General features: G+C 36.8%; 1 protein-coding gene across 2 annotated transcripts in view; it reads right to left on the bottom strand.

The window, feature by feature from the left end:
* Positions 1-662: 662 nt before the first annotated feature.
* Positions 663-19,542, bottom strand: part of GABRA3 (gamma-aminobutyric acid type A receptor subunit alpha3) — a 352,889-nt gene continuing 334,009 nt past the window's right edge. For both annotated transcript variants that reach the window (XM_032397394.1, XM_032397393.1), the window contains exon 10: positions 663-2,920. In XM_032397394.1, coding sequence (XP_032253285.1) covers positions 2,585-2,920 — 336 coding nt within the window. In that variant the 3' untranslated portion in view covers positions 663-2,584. The remainder of the gene's footprint in view (positions 2,921-19,542) is intronic.

Raw genomic sequence — 19,542 nt, 5'->3', positions numbered from 1 at the left:
TGTCAAATAAATAAAATCTTTGAAAAAAAAAAAAAGAAAGAAGGGTCATCATCCATTTCCCAACACATGGATCATCAACCAATCAGACATCCACTCTGCCTAATAACTATTACCTAAGGGAACTATTGCCTAAGAAAAATGGTAATCAATGGGAAAGAGAAAGCCTTTAGAATTGCAATGAGAATAACTTTCCCTATTTCCTGGGAGTGGGCGAATTTAGCAGAGGAAACAATGCAGGTGTTTCCGTCTCTGTCTTATTAGGTAATGAGACCCTTGAGTCAATCAAAGCTATGTTTTCACATGGGTTCCATTTTGGATCAACTGTAATAGGTATCTTGCTCAGGGGATACTCTTTTCCCAGCTTATTTCAATAGTGTTAAGAAGGAGAAAGCAAGGGTGACTTGAGAGTGGGGGTGAAAGATGAGTAATCAAAAAAAGTCTCTTGGAGTGTCTTGGTGGCTGTCAGTTGAGCATCCAACTCTTTTGGCTCAGGTCATGATCTCAGGGTCATGGGATCAAGCCCTACATCCCACAACAGGTTCTGCACTCTGCAGGAGTCTGCTTGAGATTCTTTCCCTCTCCCTCGGTCCCTCCCACTGCTCATGCACACTCTTTCTCAAATAAATAATCTAAATTAAAAAAAAAAAGTTCTCCAGTCTGAGTACAATTCAGAAGTTTAATAAACAGCCGCTAAACATTGCACCAAAGCATTTGGAAACACAATTTCTACAGAAAGGCAAAGGTCAGGCTTTCATTCTAAACTCCTTTAGACGATCATTAACAGCCCCACCCACCCCACCACCCCCCAAACCCACATACCCACAACACTACACTCTTCTAGTCATGAAATTGCCTACAGACATACTCAGAAATAATGGGACTGGCATGCATTATCCCAGCAATGGCAGAGAAGCAGGGGATGGAGGGGATGGATGGGTGCAAAGGCAACCAGTGGCTAATGATAAACCCCTTAGGAGCTTTGTTTAGGGAGTGGGCAGGGAGAGTCTGATTTTGGTGCCATCTGTGGCTTTACTTAGGCTTCTGGGATAATCTGGACTAGTGGCTGGGACTGCCATCTTAATATCATTCCATTGAGCCATGACTATTAGAAGTGGTCTCCTTGGGTGACGCATTGTGACTTCTTTCTACAAATCTTTTTGGTGTCCAACCAAACTGCATGCAGGAGTCAGCAGGACTGTTGAGATTGTGCTGATTTAGAGGTCAAGTGGACCTGGCTTCTCAGTCCTGTCTTCATTTTGGTCTTTGGAAAGGGACCCATGATAGTTCTCTATTACAGACACTTATAAGGTGTCTAGGCAAGTCATTTAAACATCTGAGACTCAGTTTTTCTATCTTATAAAAATTTTACAATCATAATACATTAAGAACAAATGAGATCAAATGGCCCCTAGTAATATATTAACAAACTGGTAATAATGATTCACTCGACTCAAAAATCAACTAGACTCCAATTCACCCCTCTAAGAATTGGCATCAATAGAGGACCATAGTTCCCTGACATAGTGAGAGCACAGTTCTTAGGCCTGGGCTAGCATTTAGAGTGTGGAGGGCATGGAAGGAATAACTGGACTTTCACCTGCCAGTGGCCCTCTCTTTAGAGTCAGACTTTAAGCTTTTACCACCCAGCCCAAATCTCTTGCCTCATCCAGTATTTGACTAGTTGCCTTGGCAGGGAGGTGACTTTCCTACCTAATTTTTAAAAAAATATTGTGTAGGCATTTGATTTAGATCTTTTTGTTTCTGTTTGTCCCTTTTTAATATAAATTACAAAAATACTTGATCCTTTTCCTGAAGAATTTGCAGACAGTAATGAGTCCAAACTAAGCAGTGTCCAGCTGACAAGGGAGGGTCAAAGGGCTTTTCTGAAGGAGAGATATACCAAAGAAGATACTATTTTCCTGAGCGGCTGAACATGGCAGAGCATCAGCCATCTTGGGGCCAGGCTGGCCTAGTTGGTTCTGTTTTGGCCATATATCATTGACATTAGTGAGCTTCAACAGTCCCCACTAACCTCCAAGCCAATAAAGAGGCTGGGGCCAGGTTTAGAGGTTAGCACTGGCTCCTGCCTTTGCTAGCAGTACTTTTGCATAGTGGGCCCAGCTGTAGGTAAAGGAAATAGCAGGCCAGGACCACATGGGATAGCCTGGCTCGAGAATGAGTCAGAATCATCTGATCTGGATCAGTCAAGAATCCTCCTTGGTCTGGACCACTCAAATAGCCAAGTTTCCCACTACAAGTAGTTGAGTCTCCTGTTCTTTTTGCAGTGGGCAGAGTGCAATAAAATACATGCAGTGCCCTCAGCTGGGGGAGACTGACAGACTAAGATGAGCAACTGAACAAATGGCAGTGTTTGGCTCTGATGAGGATACACTCAGCAATGTCAGAGGGACAAGTAATTTTTCTGTTATTTTTTTCATTGAGATTCATAAATATGAATTGAGAGTCACAGCTTGGTAGAGAGTTAAAAAGAAGAATGCTGAAATACAGAAAGGGGAGCCCCGGGGTTTGGGTGCCTGGGTGCTTCCTAGGGTATACAGTGCTCTGGTTGCTGCACCCCCACTATCTAGTGTTTGCGGATCATGCCCTTGATAGCTGACTCCCGGTTGACATAGGTGGCCCAGTAGACCAGATTAAAAATGGCAAAAAGCACAGGAAAGATGATGCGGGAAATTTTGTCAACCTTGCTGACACTGTTGTAGGTCTTGGTCTCAGTCGGGATGTCCTGCACGTAGTTGGTCTTGGGCGAAGCAATAATTGTTGGGGTTGAGGAGGCACTGGGAGCAGCGCCCTTGGAGATGGTGGAGAACTCAGTGTCCTTTGCCAGATTGATGGGATAGGTGGTCCCCACGATGTTGAAGGTGGTGCTGGTTTTCTTTGTTGGGGCTGCTGGTGTTTTCTTCTAGGAGCCAGAAAAAGTAGGGGAGAAGGGGGGACAAAACAAAAGCTAATTAATTCATTATACAGAGCACCTTCAGAGGCTGTAGGGAGGAGGAGCCATGAGGGAAGTTAAGAAACAGGGGCCAGGAAGCCAATAGCACTGAGTAGCCAGGTTTGTGTCTAAGGATAATTGAAGACGAGCTTGAAAACAGAAAACTTGCATCATCCTGGTTTACTAGCTATGTGGCTTTGGCCAAGTCATTCTCTTTGTGTTTTAGTCTCTTCATCTGTAAAATGAAAATCAAAATATTTGGCAGGGTTGTTGGGAGGATCAGATGAAAGAATGGTGGTAAGAATCACTGGAAAACTGTGAAATGTTGGTCACATGTAGGGTCTTATATAGTCATGTGATTTGATCCTCACAGTAACCCTATCAAGTAGGTAGGTGAGATTACTCCCATTTGACAGATGATAAAACTCAGCCTCAGACTGAGTAGCAGAGCCCACACTAGCCACCTGGGCTCCTGACTTTTATCCAGGGCTGTACTGTGTTGCTTTCTATAGGTGCGAGGCACTTTTTGGTTACCCGAGAAATAACTCCAAAAGGCTTCAACCATCAAGTGGCACATCCCCTGTGAGGAAGAGAGCTATGTGAGTCTGAAAGTCATTTCATCTTAAAGACACAATAAATACTATGGCATGTTTACATGCATCATTACAACAGTATTTCACCCTTCATGCACTGTAAATGTGTTCAGCAAACTAGGGGGCACACCAGGGTTTTCCACTCATACATGGATGCAGGCAGGAGCCAAGGCCTCTCCAGGGAGCTATGCAAATATTTCCCTCTGACACAGCAAGCCCCTGGCTGTTTCTGCCTTTGTTATGACACTGCCTTTTGTAAATTTTTTTTTCAGAATAAAAAAAACTCAATGAGAAACAAACATGCACACATGTGCCTATTTGTTCCCACATATATGATTTGTATACACATGGACCCTCCATGAAGAAAAGAGGAAACAAAGCTCAGGTCTAGATCAGAAGAGAGTGGCTGAGCTCATAGTCTATAGTGAGTGCTGCCTCCCTCTGCACTCTGGCCTTTTCTTCTTTCCATCCCTTTTTGTTTCTAGGGAAAAGCTGGGGGTAGATGAGCTTCAGAAATGCCCAAGAGTATTTGAGGAAGAGTGATAACTACTTGCATTGCCCTAATTTCTCACACCTCATTTGTTCCCTTTCTCAGTGTTATTTTGCTTCCCAGCATCTGTAATTTTACTTTACTCCTCTGCTTCTTACTTGTTTCCTTCCAGGGTTTCTCTACTCCCACCTTCTCTTACTGACCCCTTTCTCCTAATCTCTTTATTTTCTTCTTTACATCAGAGTCCCTACCATTTTGATCTTTTCCCCCTTTAGACCATACTGCCATTTACCTTCCTGATTCAAGTATAACTTCGCCAAATATTTACTGAATATCTACTGGGTCAAAACTATGCTAGGTATTTAGGGATAGGTGGGAAGGTTAAAAGATGAATCCATTTCAATCCCTGTTTTCTAGGAGTTTACAGTCCAGTGGGAGAGAGAGCTGTAGGAACACATTAGTGCTATATAATACGATCAGAGTTCTAACAGATATGAGCAAATTATAACATATATGATGAGAATTCAGTAAAACAAGGGACAAAGTACCTATAGATGTTGGAAAAGGTAGCTCAGAGAAGGCAATGAAGTTTGTGACCTGGGTCACAGAAGATAAGCAGGAGCTCATCAGTTGAAGATGCAGCACAGGCTAAGGGCACTGCTTGTTTGAGGGGATGATAAGAAGTCTGCTGTAGCTGGATCACAGTGTACTTGGCAAAGGCCTTGTATGCCATGCCCTCGTGCTCTGCCTGCCCATGCTGACTTCAGAGTTTTCAATCAGAGAGGGGGTGTGGGATAAATGAGTGTTGGTTTAAGTACATGAACCATCTCACTAATAGGTCTTTTATAAAGCAATACTGTTCTTTCTCTTTAAGAATTGCAGCCACATTGCTATACATGGAAGGGGGACAGAGCTCTAAGGCTTCTAAGAGCCTTGTAAATGCCTTAAATACTACATGGGACTCATTTATAATTAGCAACTTCATTGTGTGAATAAAGGCCTACTGTTAAATAGCACTTTACTTGTTTGCCTGCTCACTTATTAATTTGCTTAGTAATCTCTTTTTTTCTTTCTTTTTGTAGATAGACAAAGAAAAAAGGAGAAAGGAAAGAAAAGAACCCCACTACCTTGACTTTGCTAGAAGCTTTCACGTTATTTCATTTAGTCATCATTTAAGCTGGTTATGACCAAGTCTCTGAAACAATCATTCCAAACAGCACTTTCTTTAGCTTCATAAGTCTTTTTTGTTCTATAGGTGAGGAGAAGCAGCAGTTGATTTAATCTCAGATTTTTAAAGCAATAAAGGAAAATTACCTTTTAATTTCCCTTGCCCTTTCCAACATGGCACATTTTAGTCAACCATTTTAATTTTTACCTAAATTGTTAAAGAAGGAAATCAAAGCAAAAGCTGTACTGTCAAGAAGACAGAAACAGGAGGTAGAGATTAATGGTTAATATTTATCCATTTCTGTTTCTAGTTTTCAATATTTCCCTATGCTCTGGAATTTGATAGACACAAACTAGACTTAGTTTTGACCAAGTTGTGATTCTATTCCTTCCTTCCTAGTCAAGTGCCTGACTTAGGCATGTCATAGATATTTAGTGAATAAAAAGATGACCCTCCTCCCATTGAAGCTTCTCAATCTGATTTCCAGTTTGTTCCTCCTTAGTCTTGACCTCTCCTATACAGAGACTCTATCTATCTCTGTAGTTCAGCTGTGAGTTGTTCCCACACCCCCAAACTGAAATTGACTCCTCCAAATTCCCCCAAGCAGTATGACTCCCAGGACACCTTTCCTTCTAGAAAGCCACCTCATATGGATTTTGGGATGAAGCAATGAAAAATTGTATGGACCAATGCATGTCCAACTCAAGGGTTTTCCTCAGATGGCATTCCTGTCTATTGTTCTAGAAGTGCTAATTACAGGGTTAGTTGGAGCCCTGAATGTAGATACTCAGCCAGGACCTCAGAGTATATGCAGATATGGCCCAGTGCTTCTGAAACCACCCCATAACAGACATTCAACTTTCCTGAACCCCAGTTTTCATAAGTGGAGCAAAGTAATGACATATATGCTACGAGAGAATCAAAGACAAATCAGAGAAGTGACAAAAAAAGTCCAGGACCAGATGGCTTCATGGGTAAATTCTACCATACATTTAAAGAAGAGTTAAACCTATCTTTCTCAAATTAGTTTTAAAAGTTGAAGAAGAGAGAACACTTCCAAACTCATTTTATGAGGCCAGCATTACCTTGGTATCACAACCAGACACCACACACACACACACACACATATTACAGCCCAAGATCCCTGATGAACATACATGCCAAAACCCTCAACAAAATATTAGCAAATCAAATCCAACAGTACATTAATTAAAAGGATTATATAGCATGATCAAGTGGGATTTATTCCAGTGATGCAAAGATGGTTCAAAATCTGCAAATTAATGAATGTGATACACCACAATAACAAAAAAAAAGGATAAAAATCATATGGTCATCTCAATAGATGCAGAAAAAAGCATTTGACAAAATTCGACATCCATTTATGATAAAAACTCTAAACAAAGTGAGGATAGAAGTGTACTTCAACATAATAAAAATCATCTATGACAAGTCCACAGCTAACATACCCAAAGGTGAAAAGCTGAAAACTTTTTCTCTAAGATCAAGACAAGGATGTCCACTCTCACCATATTTTATTCAATATAGTATTACAGGTCCTAGCCACAGCATAAAAGAAATAAAAGTCATCCCAATTAGAAAAAACTGTCATTATTTGCAGATGACATGATACTATATATAGAAAACCCTAAAGACTCCACTGAAAAACTACTAGAACTAATACATTCAATAAGGTTGCAGGATACAAAATTAACATACAGAAATCACTTGCATTTCTATACACTAATAATGAGCTAACAGAAAGACAAATTAAGAAAACCCCATATGATTTCACTCTTATGTGGAATTTAAGAAATTCTTATGTGTAATTTAAGAAACAAAACAGATGAACATAGGGGAAAGGAAGGAAAAATAAAATAAGATGAAAACAGAGAGGGAGACAAACCACAAGAGACCCTTAACTATAGGAAACAAACAGGGTTGCTGGAGGGGAGGGGTGTGGGGGAAAGGGGTAATTGGGTGATGGGCACTTGATGTAATGAGCACTGGGTGTTGTATGCAAACAATCACTAAATTGTACCTCTGAAACTAATAGTATATGTTGATTAAATAGAATTTAAATAAAAATTTTTAAAAATGCAAAAAAAAAGGAAAATTTCATTTACAGTTGCATAAAAAATAATAAAATACCCAGGAATAAATTTAACCAAGGGGGATTTATGACATTGATGAAAGAAATTGAAGACAACACAAATGGAAAATTATACTGTCTCATGGATTTGGAGAATTAACATTTTAAAAAATGCCCATACTACCCAAAGCAATCTATGGATTCAATGCAATCCCAGTCAAAATACCAATGGTGTTTTTCACAGAACTAGAACAAAAAATTATAAAATTTGTATAAAACCACCAAAATACCCCAAATAGCTAAACAATCTTGAGAAAGTGGAACAAAGCTGGAGGTATCATGCTCACTGATTTCAAACCATACTACAAAGCTATAGTAATCAAAATGGTATGGTACTGGCATGAAAATAGATATATACATGAATAGAAAAGGGGATCCAGAAATAAACCTATGAATAAATAGCCAATTAATCTATGACCAAAGGAGGTAAAAAGATCAAATGGGGGAAAGGCAGTTTCTTCAATAAATGGCGCTAGGAAAACTGAACAGCTACATGCAAAAGAACAAAACTGGACCACTATCTTATACCATATACAAAAATAAACTCAAAATGCATTAAAGGCCTGAGTGGAAGACCTGAAAACATAAAACTTCTAGAAGAAAACATAGGCAGTAAGCTATTTGTCATCAGTCTTAGGGATATTTTTTAAGACAAATCTCCTTAGGAAATGGCAACAAAAGCTAAAATAAAGAAATGGGATTATATCAAACTAAAAAGCTTCTGCACAGGAAAGGAGACCATCAACAAAATGAAAAGACTACATACTAAATTGGAGTAGATATTTGCAAATCATACATCCAACATATATAAGGAAGTTATGCAACTTAATATAAAAATAATCAACCTGATTAAAAAATCGGCAGAGGACTTGAAAACATACAGATGGTCGATAGACATATGAAAAGATGCTCAACATCACTAATCCTCAGGAAAATGCAAATCAAAACTACAATGAGATATTTACCTCACATTGGTCAGAATGGCTATTATCAAAAAGACAAAAAAAAAGTGTTGGTGAGGATGTGGAGAAAAGGGAACCTGCATATACTGTTGGTAGGAATGTAAATGGATTCAGGTACTATGGAAAACAATATGAAGGTTCCTCAAAAATTTAGAAATATCATATGATCCAGTAATTCCACTACTGGGTATTTACCTAAAGAAAATGAAAACACTAACTAGAAGGGATACATAGACCCTATGTTTATTGCAACATTATTTACAATGGCTAAGATATGGAAGCAACCTAAGTGTCCATCAATAGATGAATGGATAAAGGAGATATAGCATATATATACAATGGAACATTACTCACCCATAATAATTAAATCTTGTCATTTGCCACAACATGGATGGACCTAGAGGGTATTATGCTAAAATAACTCAGAGAAAAACAAATACCATATGATTTCATTTATATGTGGAATCTAAGAAAACAAAACAGAAATGAACTCTAGATATAGGAAACTTAGTTACTGGAGAGGGGAAGGATTGGGGGAACAGGTAAAATAGGTGAAAAGGATTAAGAGGTACCAACTTCCAGTTATAAATCATGGAGATGTAATGTACGGCATAGGGAATACAGTCAATAATATTACAATAACTTTGGTGACAGTACCTATACTTATGGGGATCCTTTCATAATGTATAAAATAAATCATGGTATACACATGAAACTAATAAGACTGTACTATTAAGATAGTATGTAAGATATTGAAACTAATAAGAAATTGTCAATTATACTTCAATAAAAAAGGCAAAAAAAAAAAAGTCCTAAAAACAAATTGGAAAAAACCTAATCAACCCAATTTTTAAACTGGCAAAGGACTTGAATAAACATTTCTCTAAAGATATACAAACGGCCATCAAAAACTAATGATGTATTGTATGGTGACTAACATAACATAATAAAATTAAAAAAAAAAAGATACACAAATGGCCAACAAGCATTTGAAAAGATGCTTAACAAACACTAGTCATTAGGGAAATGGAAATGAAAACCACAATGAGAGGGGCTCCTGAGTGGCTCAATCGGTAAAGCATCTGACTTCAGTTTAGGTCATGATCTCAAGGTCCTGGGATCCAACCCCACATCACATCGGGCTCACTGCTCAGCAGGGAGTCTATTTCTCCCTTTCTTTCTGCCCCCTCCACTCGTGCTCTCTCTTTCCCCCTCTCTCAAATAAATAAATAAAATCTTAAAAAAAAAAAAAAAAAGAAAACCACAATGAGATACCTACCACCTCAGAGCCATTAGGATGTCTACTATCAACAACAACCACAATAAAACAGAAAATAACAAGTGTTGGCAATGATGTGGAAAAAATGGAGTCCTTGTGCACTGTTGGGAATGTAAAATGGTATAGCCACTACAGAAAATGGTACATTGGCTCCTCAAAAAATTAAAAATAGAATTAAAGTGTGACCCAGCAATTCTAGTTCTGGGTATATATTCCCCAAAATTGAAAGCAAGGCTTCAAAAAAAATTTGTACACCCATGTTCATAGCAGCATAACTCCCAAGAGCAAAAAGCAAATGCAACTGAAGTGTCTATAGAGAAAAGGATGGATAAGCAAAATGTGGTCTAACCACACAATAGAATATTAGTCAGCCTTAAAAATGAAGGATATTCTGATACATGCTAGGACATGAATGAATGTTGAGGACATTTTGCTAAGTGACATAAGCCAGTCACAAATGACAATTTTTATATGATTCCACTTAAATAAGGTAGTTAGAGTATTCAGATTCATAGAGACAGAAAGAAGAATGGTTACTAGGGGGAGGGTGGAGGGGAGAATGGGGATTACTTGTTTAATGGGTAGTTTCAATTTGACCTCCTTGAGGGAAGGGGCCATGTTTTGCTGTTCACTGCTGTACACCCAGCACCTGACACACAACCTACCATGTAGCAGACACACAGGAAATACTTAACAAATGAATGAATAACTCTGCAATTTCTCAAAATCCATCATTCTGTTTTCTTTGCTTTCTTAACCAGACCTGGCCAGGTGGTATATTACTGCACTCATTCCCCAGCATCATCAACTTCCTCAGTCACTCCAATCCAACCCTTCTACTTGTTTCTGAAAAAAATTTCCATAGCCATTGTTGGATTGGTGGCATTTATAAGCTTATATCCTTGAATTATTCTAGTCCTTCAATTTGTGCCTGCAATCTTCCTATGTGTTCATAATCAATTGTTTTCTATTTCTTATAAAGTCTATTTTAAATCTTGACAATTCCTTTTACCTTCTCCATGAAGGATGCAAAAACCATTATATGAAATTTACTTTAACTCACTGTGTACCTTTCTACCCACCAAAACATAGATAGTATTTGAAATCAGGTCGGGGTAGAGAAGTATGATATATGCTAGTCAGAGAAAATCCAAGCAGGTAAGCAGAGATCTGAATAAAATGAGGAAGCAAGTCATGAAAAGATCTGAAAACAAAACTTTCAGAGAGAAAGGATAGTAGTGACAAAGCACTTGCCATTGGAAGGTGTGTGACATGTACAAAGTTCATAAAGGAGGCCAATGTGACCTAAGTGGAGTGAATGATAAAAAATTTAAAAAAAGAAGATTGGGATGGGGTAATTGGGTGATGGGCATTAAAGAGGGCATTGTGATATGATGAGCACTGGGTGATATACTCAACTAATGAATCATTGAACATTATATCAAAAACCAATGATGTTGTATAGTAATAATACTATTGTTGTCAGGGCATTTATGTCTACCATAGAACAGGGTAGGAAAACTACCAGTTTATGAGTACAACTTAATCCACAGTGAATTTTATTCACCCCAAGGGGTGACTCAATTTGTGGCTGTATTTACAGGAATGCCCCATAGATTTAAAAGCCATTACCTTGGCTAATTGAATTTAAATAAAAAAATTTTTTTAAGAAGAAGAATAGTAAAAGGTAGCATCATAGATCTGGGGACCAGATCCTATAAAGCTTTGAAAGTCATGGTAAGGATTATGGATTTTGATCTAAGTATGTTGGGAAGCCATTAAAGTATTTTGAGCAAAATTTTTCTAATTTACAATTTTAAATGAACATTCTGACTATTGGGTATAGAACAAATGGTTAGTGGAGGAATAAAATTAAGAGGCCAATCCATTGAGGCTAGGAACACATATGGAGACTTGCATGCAAAGGAAAATATCAAGGAAAAAAGGGAACAACAGGAAATCCTGATACATGATAATCTGAGTGAACATCTGAAGCTTTAGAAGAAACATCTTTAGTATAAAAGAGTGGAAGATTAATGGTCTGAAAGCAATACTGGGGTTAGGAAGATGTGAAATACATTTCTAGAAAATGGGGTGAGAATAACAGCTTCTGCCAAGCAAAAAGGTAGCAGAAGGGAAGTCTCAATTGAGAAATGGGTGTCAGTTAAGACAGGAGTTATTGGAGTAAGAAATAAGTATTTTCAGTAAAAAAAAAAAAGCTGGTAATACAAAATGGTTTATTTTCCAGTGAACAGGATTTCCTGAGAGAAGTGAGGGAAAGCTTAAAATGGATGGGAGGATAAAGTCTAGAAAAAAGCACAGTACAGTACAAAGATAAAAAGTGAAGGGAGGATTATGGGTGCCTGGGTGGTGCAGTTGGTTAAGCATCTAACTCCTCATTTTAGCTCAGATCCTGATCTCATGACTCTTGAGATAGAGCCCCGCATCGGGCTCCGCACTCAGTGTGAGTCTGCTTGGATATTCTCTCCCTCTGCCCCTTCCCCCACTCATGCTCACTCACTCTCACTCTCTCTCTCAAACAAATAAATCTTAAAAAAAAAAAAAAAGAAGTGAGGGGAGGATAAATAATCACACAAGAAACTACAATTAGGACACTGACCAGGGGTGACACAGAGGTAAGCCCTCTAGAGCATATGACCTCACATGTCTACAGTGAAGTTTATCATGAGGCTTTGATATCTGGTGGCCATTCCAAACATACTAATATCATTGGCTGACTTAACTTTTATGGTCTTCCTGGAAACACAAAACATTAGAACAAGCATATAGGCAATCAGACTGATTCATTTCCAAAGCCCTCACCTATGGGTGGAAACAGTAACAGTGCTTGGCAAGTGGGATAATGCAGAGCTTATTTGATAGAACTGGCCACAGGCTCAATTCTAGTTTATGATGTCAGATGTGTCATCCAAGTGAAAAACAATGACTGAGCTTGGAATGGTTGCAAATAAATGTAAACTAGTTATGAAAATCCTATATATAAAATGAGCACAGAGGAGACAATAATATTGGAAAGATGATAAAGAAAAATAGAGTGAGATAGCCACATGAGGTGAGCATTAAAGCACAAAGCAGTTTGCATGAAGTAAAGGAGTAGGTAATGATCTGGAAGCAGCAAGGAAGGAATGGAAGGGTGGCTTCCACTTGAACTGTCAGCTGAGGAAGTAGTTTCCTCAAGAAACAGCCAATTTAAGGTAAACAGAAAAAAATGGAGAGAGAGTATTTTGTTTTTTTCTCTCCTATGACCGTCAGCACTTGGTCCTGTATCAGGGCTGTGTACGTATATGCATATATACCTTACTTTCCTTTTTAGAGAATCAGCTTCTGAGTACTAGGGCCATGCTATGTTTAGCTCTGCATCCCACATATATTCCAAAAATGATTGCTGTTTTTGTTTCAATCGATTCATCAATGATAGAATACTATTGTTGTCAGGGCATTTATGTCTACCATAGAACAGGGTAGGAAAACTACCAGTTTATGAATACAACTTAATCCACAGTGAATTTTATTCACCCCAAGGGGTGATTCAATTTGTGGCTGTATTTACAGGAATGCCCCACAGATTTAAAAGCCATTGATAATAATAAACTAAATTTTTCCAAGATGTGGATGGAAGTTGAGTATATTCTCTAATGTAAAAATTATTCTAGAGCATTCAAATATCTTTTAAGAAGGAAAATCTTTTTTTAAAAGATTTTATTTATTTATTTGCAAGAGAAAGAGAGCATACAAGCAGGGGGAGTAGCAGGCAGAGGGAGAAGCATGCTCCCTGCTGAGCAAGGAGCCCGATGCAGGACTCAATCTGAGCCAAAGGCTGATGTTTAACTGCTGAGCCACTCAGGCATCCCTCAAATATTCTTTTTTTTTTTTTTTTTTTTGTGTGTGTTTTTTTTTTAATTTTTTTTATTGTTATGTTAATCCCCATACATTACATCATTAGTTTTAGATATAGTGTTCCATGATTCATTGTTTGTGCATAACACCCAGTGCTCCATGCAGAACGTGCCCTCCTCAATACCCATCACCAGGCTAACCCATCCTCCCAACCCCCTCCCCTCTAGAACCCTCAGTTTGTTTTTCAGAGTCCATCGTCTCTCATGGTTCTTCTCCCCCTCCGATTTCCCCCCCTTCATTCTTCCCCTCCTGCTACATCCCTCAAATATTCTTATAATAAGAAAAAGAAGCTAAGAATTACTGCATTTCCAAGATTTAGGTAAGAATTTATGACTATTTTAAAAGCAATTCTTTTTTAAAAAAATTTAGGGGAGGATCAGAGGGAGAGAAACAATCTTAAGCAGGCTCCATGCCCAGCACAAGCCCACAAGGCTCAATATCATGACCCCTGAGATCATGACTGGAGCCAAAACCAAGAGTTGGATGCTTAACTGACTGAGCCACCCAGGTGCCCCTAAAAGCAGTTCTAAGAATAATCTTTTTTTTTTTAAATGTAGAGGCTTATTTCATTTTATTTGCTTTTATTTTTAATTTTAAAAAGTTTAATCAAAGTAACACACAGTTTTTTTTTTTTTAAAAAAACTTAAAGGCTTATAATGAAAACCAGAAAACCCTTACCTCAATGTACTCACCTTGTCCAGCAAGTCTTAATTATTTTTAATTCTCTTAAGTGATATTTCTAAATAATATGCTTATAATGCTATTAGTTTCACACATAACCAATCTTTTTTGATAATGATTTACTTCATTAATGTAACCCTTCCTGCATCCTCCAATACAATTATAACAATATTTTTAGTTCAATCAGTAATCAGTGGTAACATCATTATAAATGACTATATAAATACATCTAGCCTCCTGCCCCAAACTAGACTAGTTCCTCTCCAGGTTTGCTTGGTGCATAGCTTTCATTTTAGGACTTCTGTTCACTTATTTCCTCTGTTGGATACTTTCTTTTCTGGATCCAATGTCTTTGTCTTTTATGTTCTATTCTTTTTTTAATAGAACATATCCTCCAGTATCTTCCTAAGGTGGAGTGCATAGGAAATTTCTGAGATCTTAGATGTCTGAAAATGGCTACTGTACCTCTTCATTTAATTGATACTTTGGCTAGGCACAGGATTCTAGGTTGAAAAGCATGTGTCCCTCAGATTTATGAGATTTACTACTCCTCTGTCTTCCATCATCCAGTATTCTTGAGAAGTCTGATGCCATTCTGTAACCATTTCTTTGCAAAAAACCCACATTTCTTTCAAGACTTTTTTAGATTATCACTTCATCTCTGGTTTTCTGATATTTCATGATAATGTGCCTTTATGTGGGCCTATGAAGTCACTTTCAATCTGGAGGCTTATGTATTTCCATTTGTAAAAATGTCTTGTATTAGTTCTTTGTTAATTTCCTTCATTCCCTTTTCTCTGTTCACTCACTCTGCAGCTTCTGAGTTGGATTACTTGCTGGATTCATCCTTAAGTCTCTTGCCTTTTCTTTTACATTCTCTCTTTTTTTTTTTTTTTTATTTTGCCCTACTTGTAAGGAGATTTTCCTCAGTTATTTTCCCATCTCTCTATTAAAATTTTTATTTTGGCACTTCTTTTTAATTTCAAGAGCTCTTCCTTATTCTCTGATTTCCTTTTATATTAGCATCTTATTGCTTTATGGATATATTTACAAATATAAAAGTTAGAATTTTCTTTAATCCCTAAATTATCCCTGTTTCCTCCAAGATGAGTTTTTACAAAAAAATCTTTGCTTTTCTCTTTCACATTGCAAACTTCACTTTGATAATCCTTGATATGCCAATATTATTTGACAACATAAAAGATGCATGTATGCTAAGTGTACCTGAGCTGAGCTTGTTGACTTATCCATGATTTAAGATCAGTTGGAAGCAGGTAATTTTTTATGGGGTACTTCAAAATGTCAGTATGTAATGGTCTTTATTCTGGAGAAATTCAGCTTCTTTAAAAACTTCTGCAATTCTTCTGGAAAGTATACATTTGGCTGCAGACATTTTATATGTTGGGCAGGCTCTGTACACAGACTTTTAACCAATCTTCCTAGTTGCTTTATTCTCTGCTATACCAAGCACCTCAAGCCCTGAGTTTCTCTAGGGTTCTCTCTTACTCTAGCTTAATAGATTATTCTTATTCTCTCTTTCCACATTCATTCTTCTAAAAAAAAAGTATTAAAATCTCTTGTCTGACTGAAATCCCTTCTCCAGTTCTCCTGGTGTTTATTTAAACCTATTTTATTTCTTTACTCTCATTTTAGTGGGATTGTCAGAGGAAGCAGTGATAAACACATGTAGTTGATCCTCAGAAGCCCACAATTCATCTACTTTTCAGAATGCAATTATAAGGTAGTCATTTGTCTTCATTTGTAAATGAGGTTTTGTTTCTACCTATTCCTTCTTTTCCTTTCCTTTATAATCTCTCCCATCACATTTTATCTAATCTCTAACCATAGTACAAATCAGAAATAAATTTTTAAATCATTTATATTATTTTTAAATCCATTCTAGCTTTATAAATCAAATAAGGTTTAATATGTTTCTCTAAAGGAGGAAAAAACTAAACTGAATTATAATTAGATACCAATATTTTTATTTTCAATGTACTTCATTTTTTCTGTGGGTCAGTGGTTCTCACTGTTAGTTCCTTCACATTGTAGCAGTATAGACAAAGTATAGCACCCTCACATTAAAGATCCATTTTTTGGTGATATATATTTTCTTGATTTTTTTAAATTTTATTTTGCTATGTTAGTCACCATACATTACATCATTAGTAAAGATCCATTTTTATGTGTTCTGTAGGGTTTTTTTTTTCCAAATCTCAAAATTGCTTTCTTTTAGATAATTTAAATGGATTGACCATGGAGAGGGACTAAAGAAAAAGACTGATATCACCATCTTTGCAGAAGAGTTTTAGATGATTCTTTTTGTCCTTTTTTTTTTTTTTTTTTTTCATTTTCAGCACTCCTTGGAATTGGAGAAATGGTCATCATTTTTGACATCCAAAGTCTCTTACTAATCTATTCTAGTTCTCTCTCTGCCTTCAAACCATTCCTGCACCTCTTCCTAGCCATAAAAACAGTCCATGACATTTTTCAAAAGACATACATAACAGCCTTTCAGATATCTGAAATTAGCAATCATCATTCCCTTGAGATATGCCCATTATGGTAACCAAACTGGAACAATATTCTTTAAACATGGCTCAACCAGTATAGAATAAAAAGGGCTTATTATCTCACTTGTTCTAGGTAATTCTTATCTCAAACTCAAATCAAATTTGGCTTTTTGAAAGTTACACCGGATGGAAGGCTTACATTAAATTTGCTTTTCCCCTGTATCCCAGCATCTTATTTATAATGGGCAATTATTATTAAGCTGTCCTATCAAGAACTAATGTGGGTTTTTTTGTATCTATGTATAAGAATTTGTTTGATTCAGCTAATGTTAATCTCTTGTTTCAGCCTGTTCTCTCAAACTTCAGAAATTCTTTTTGATTCATAATTCAGGAGATAATCTTCTCCAACCAACATTCATTAATACCAACTTACAAATTTGAATTATTGATGACAACATTTAAGAGGAAAGGATCAAAGATGAACCCCTATGAACTATCACAGGGACATCCATTCAGGTTGACATCCATTCATCAGTCAATTCTATTTGACTTCAATTAGTCAACCAGTGACATCAGCTTAAATGTACTATTTTTTCAACTGCTGTTTCTTCTTCACGAAGGCATAATAAAAAAAAGTAGTTAGATGTCTTGATAAAGTATATGATATTCCCTGGTTTACCAGTCTAGTAAACTTAATACAATTTTTTAAGGTAAGTTTGGCATAATTTCTTCTTAGTGAATTCAGGCTGGATATCAGTGATTAGTGCTAACTGCTCTTAAAGCATCTGTTTAATAATATATTCTGGGGACCTTTCAGTTTAATATGTCAGAGTAAGGACATCTTTGCTTCCTTCTCTTCTCTGGAACCAAGTAAAAACTATAAGGAAAATGGGAGAAACTCAAACTCCAGTTTTGATGAAATGTGAAAGCATTTTTAACCTTGATCCCAAAAAGTAAGGACTCCCAAAGGCAGTAAAAATTGGATCAGGGTGAAGAAGACACTGAGGATGCCTCTTATGCTGGAATTCAGGCCAAGAACAGAGTCCTAAAAGATGGGTGGCATGACCTGAGTGAGGAAACAAATGGCTCTCATTTTGAAACAAAATCAGTCTTCAGATTGGTACTGAGAACATGCTGAAATATTGTTTGACCACCATATAGTGGCAGAGGAGGTGGAGACTAGAAAAATTAAAGGATATAATACTATACACACATACATACACATAAAAATGCACACAGACACCTCTGCACCATACATAGAGGACTTTCCTATGAGCAAGGAAAACTTCCTGGTAGTTAGAAGCAGAATCAAAGCTATAAGGAGGAGTACTCCTAAGAATTTTATAGATAACAGACGATGATCAAATTAATTAGTCTCAACTACTCACTACTATCCTACTCATTCTCTCAGTCCCTCCCCAAAATGATACTGTCACACATAGCAGGGCTAGTAAAGAATTCCCCTAATGCAACTTCAAGTAATAATTGAAAACAAACAAATACGGTACTGATGCAAAATGTGTTGCAAAAAGGGGGAAATGACCAATAAATAATTGTGGAACAACATGAAAAAGCAAACATAAAACACATAAAAAATAAGTCAACAAAGATTATAAAATTAAAATAAGGAAAAATAATACTACCACAAAAATGAAGGTGAATAGACACTGGTAAAAATGGTCAGAGACATGGAAGACAGGCTTGAGAAAAATAAGCAAAGTGAAATGGAAAATAACAGTTAAAAATTATTGGAGAAAAATAATAGATATGGAAGACAAAGAAAGCTCTATGATATGTATAATTTGTGCTTCTAGAAAGAGAACAGAACAGATATGTTTTAGGAAACCTTTCCTAAAACAAAGACAATTGTGAATCTATAGGTTTCTTCTCAAAATATTCCAAAAAAAATAGAAATGGAAGGAAAACTTCCAAATTCATTCCATGAAGCCAACATTACCCTGATTCCAAAACCAGACAAAGACTCTACTAAAAAAGAGAACTACAGGTAAATATCCCAGATGAACATGAATGCAAAAATTCTCAACAAGATACTAGCAAATCGAATCCAACAGTATATTAAAAGGATCATTCACCATGATCAAGTGGGATTTATTCTGGTGCTATAAGGCTGGTTTAATATTGCAAACCAATCAACGTGATACAACACATTAATAAAAGAAAGGATAAGAACCATATATTCCTTTCAATAGATGCAGAAAAAGCATTTGACAAAGTACAACATCAATTCATGATAAAAACCCTGAACAAAGTAGAGATAGAGGGAATATACCTTAACATTAATAAAGGCCACATATGAAAAATCCACAGTGACCATCATCCTCAATGGGGAAAAACTGAAAGCTTTTCCTCTATGGTCAGGAACAAGACAAGGATGTCCACTCTCACCACTGTTATTTAACATAGTACTGGACATCTAGCCTCAGCATTCAGACAACAAAAAGAAACAAAAGTCATCCAAATCAGCAAGGAAGAAATCAAACTTTCACTACTTGTAGATGGCATAATACTCTATATAGAAAACCCAAAGCCTCCGCCAAAAATATCACTAGAACTGATACACAAATTCAGTAAAGATATAGGATACAAAATCAATATATAAAATCTGTTGCACTTCCATACACCAATAATGAAGCAGCAATGAAGATGAAGAGAAATCAAGGAATTGATCTCATTTACAATTGTATCCAAAACCATAAGATACCTAGGAATAAACCTAACCAAAGAGGTAAAAGATCTATACTCTGAGAACTATAAAACACTGATGAAAAAAATTGAAGATGACACAAAGAAATGGAAAAACATTACATGCTCATGG

Source organism: Phoca vitulina, unplaced genomic scaffold, assembly GCF_004348235.1.
Source record: "Phoca vitulina isolate PV1807 unplaced genomic scaffold, GSC_HSeal_1.0 scaffold99, whole genome shotgun sequence".
Classification (NCBI taxonomy): Eukaryota; Metazoa; Chordata; class Mammalia; order Carnivora; family Phocidae; genus Phoca; species Phoca vitulina.
The sequence above is the reverse complement of the archived record's forward strand: the minus strand, read 5'-3'. Positions and strand labels throughout refer to the sequence as shown.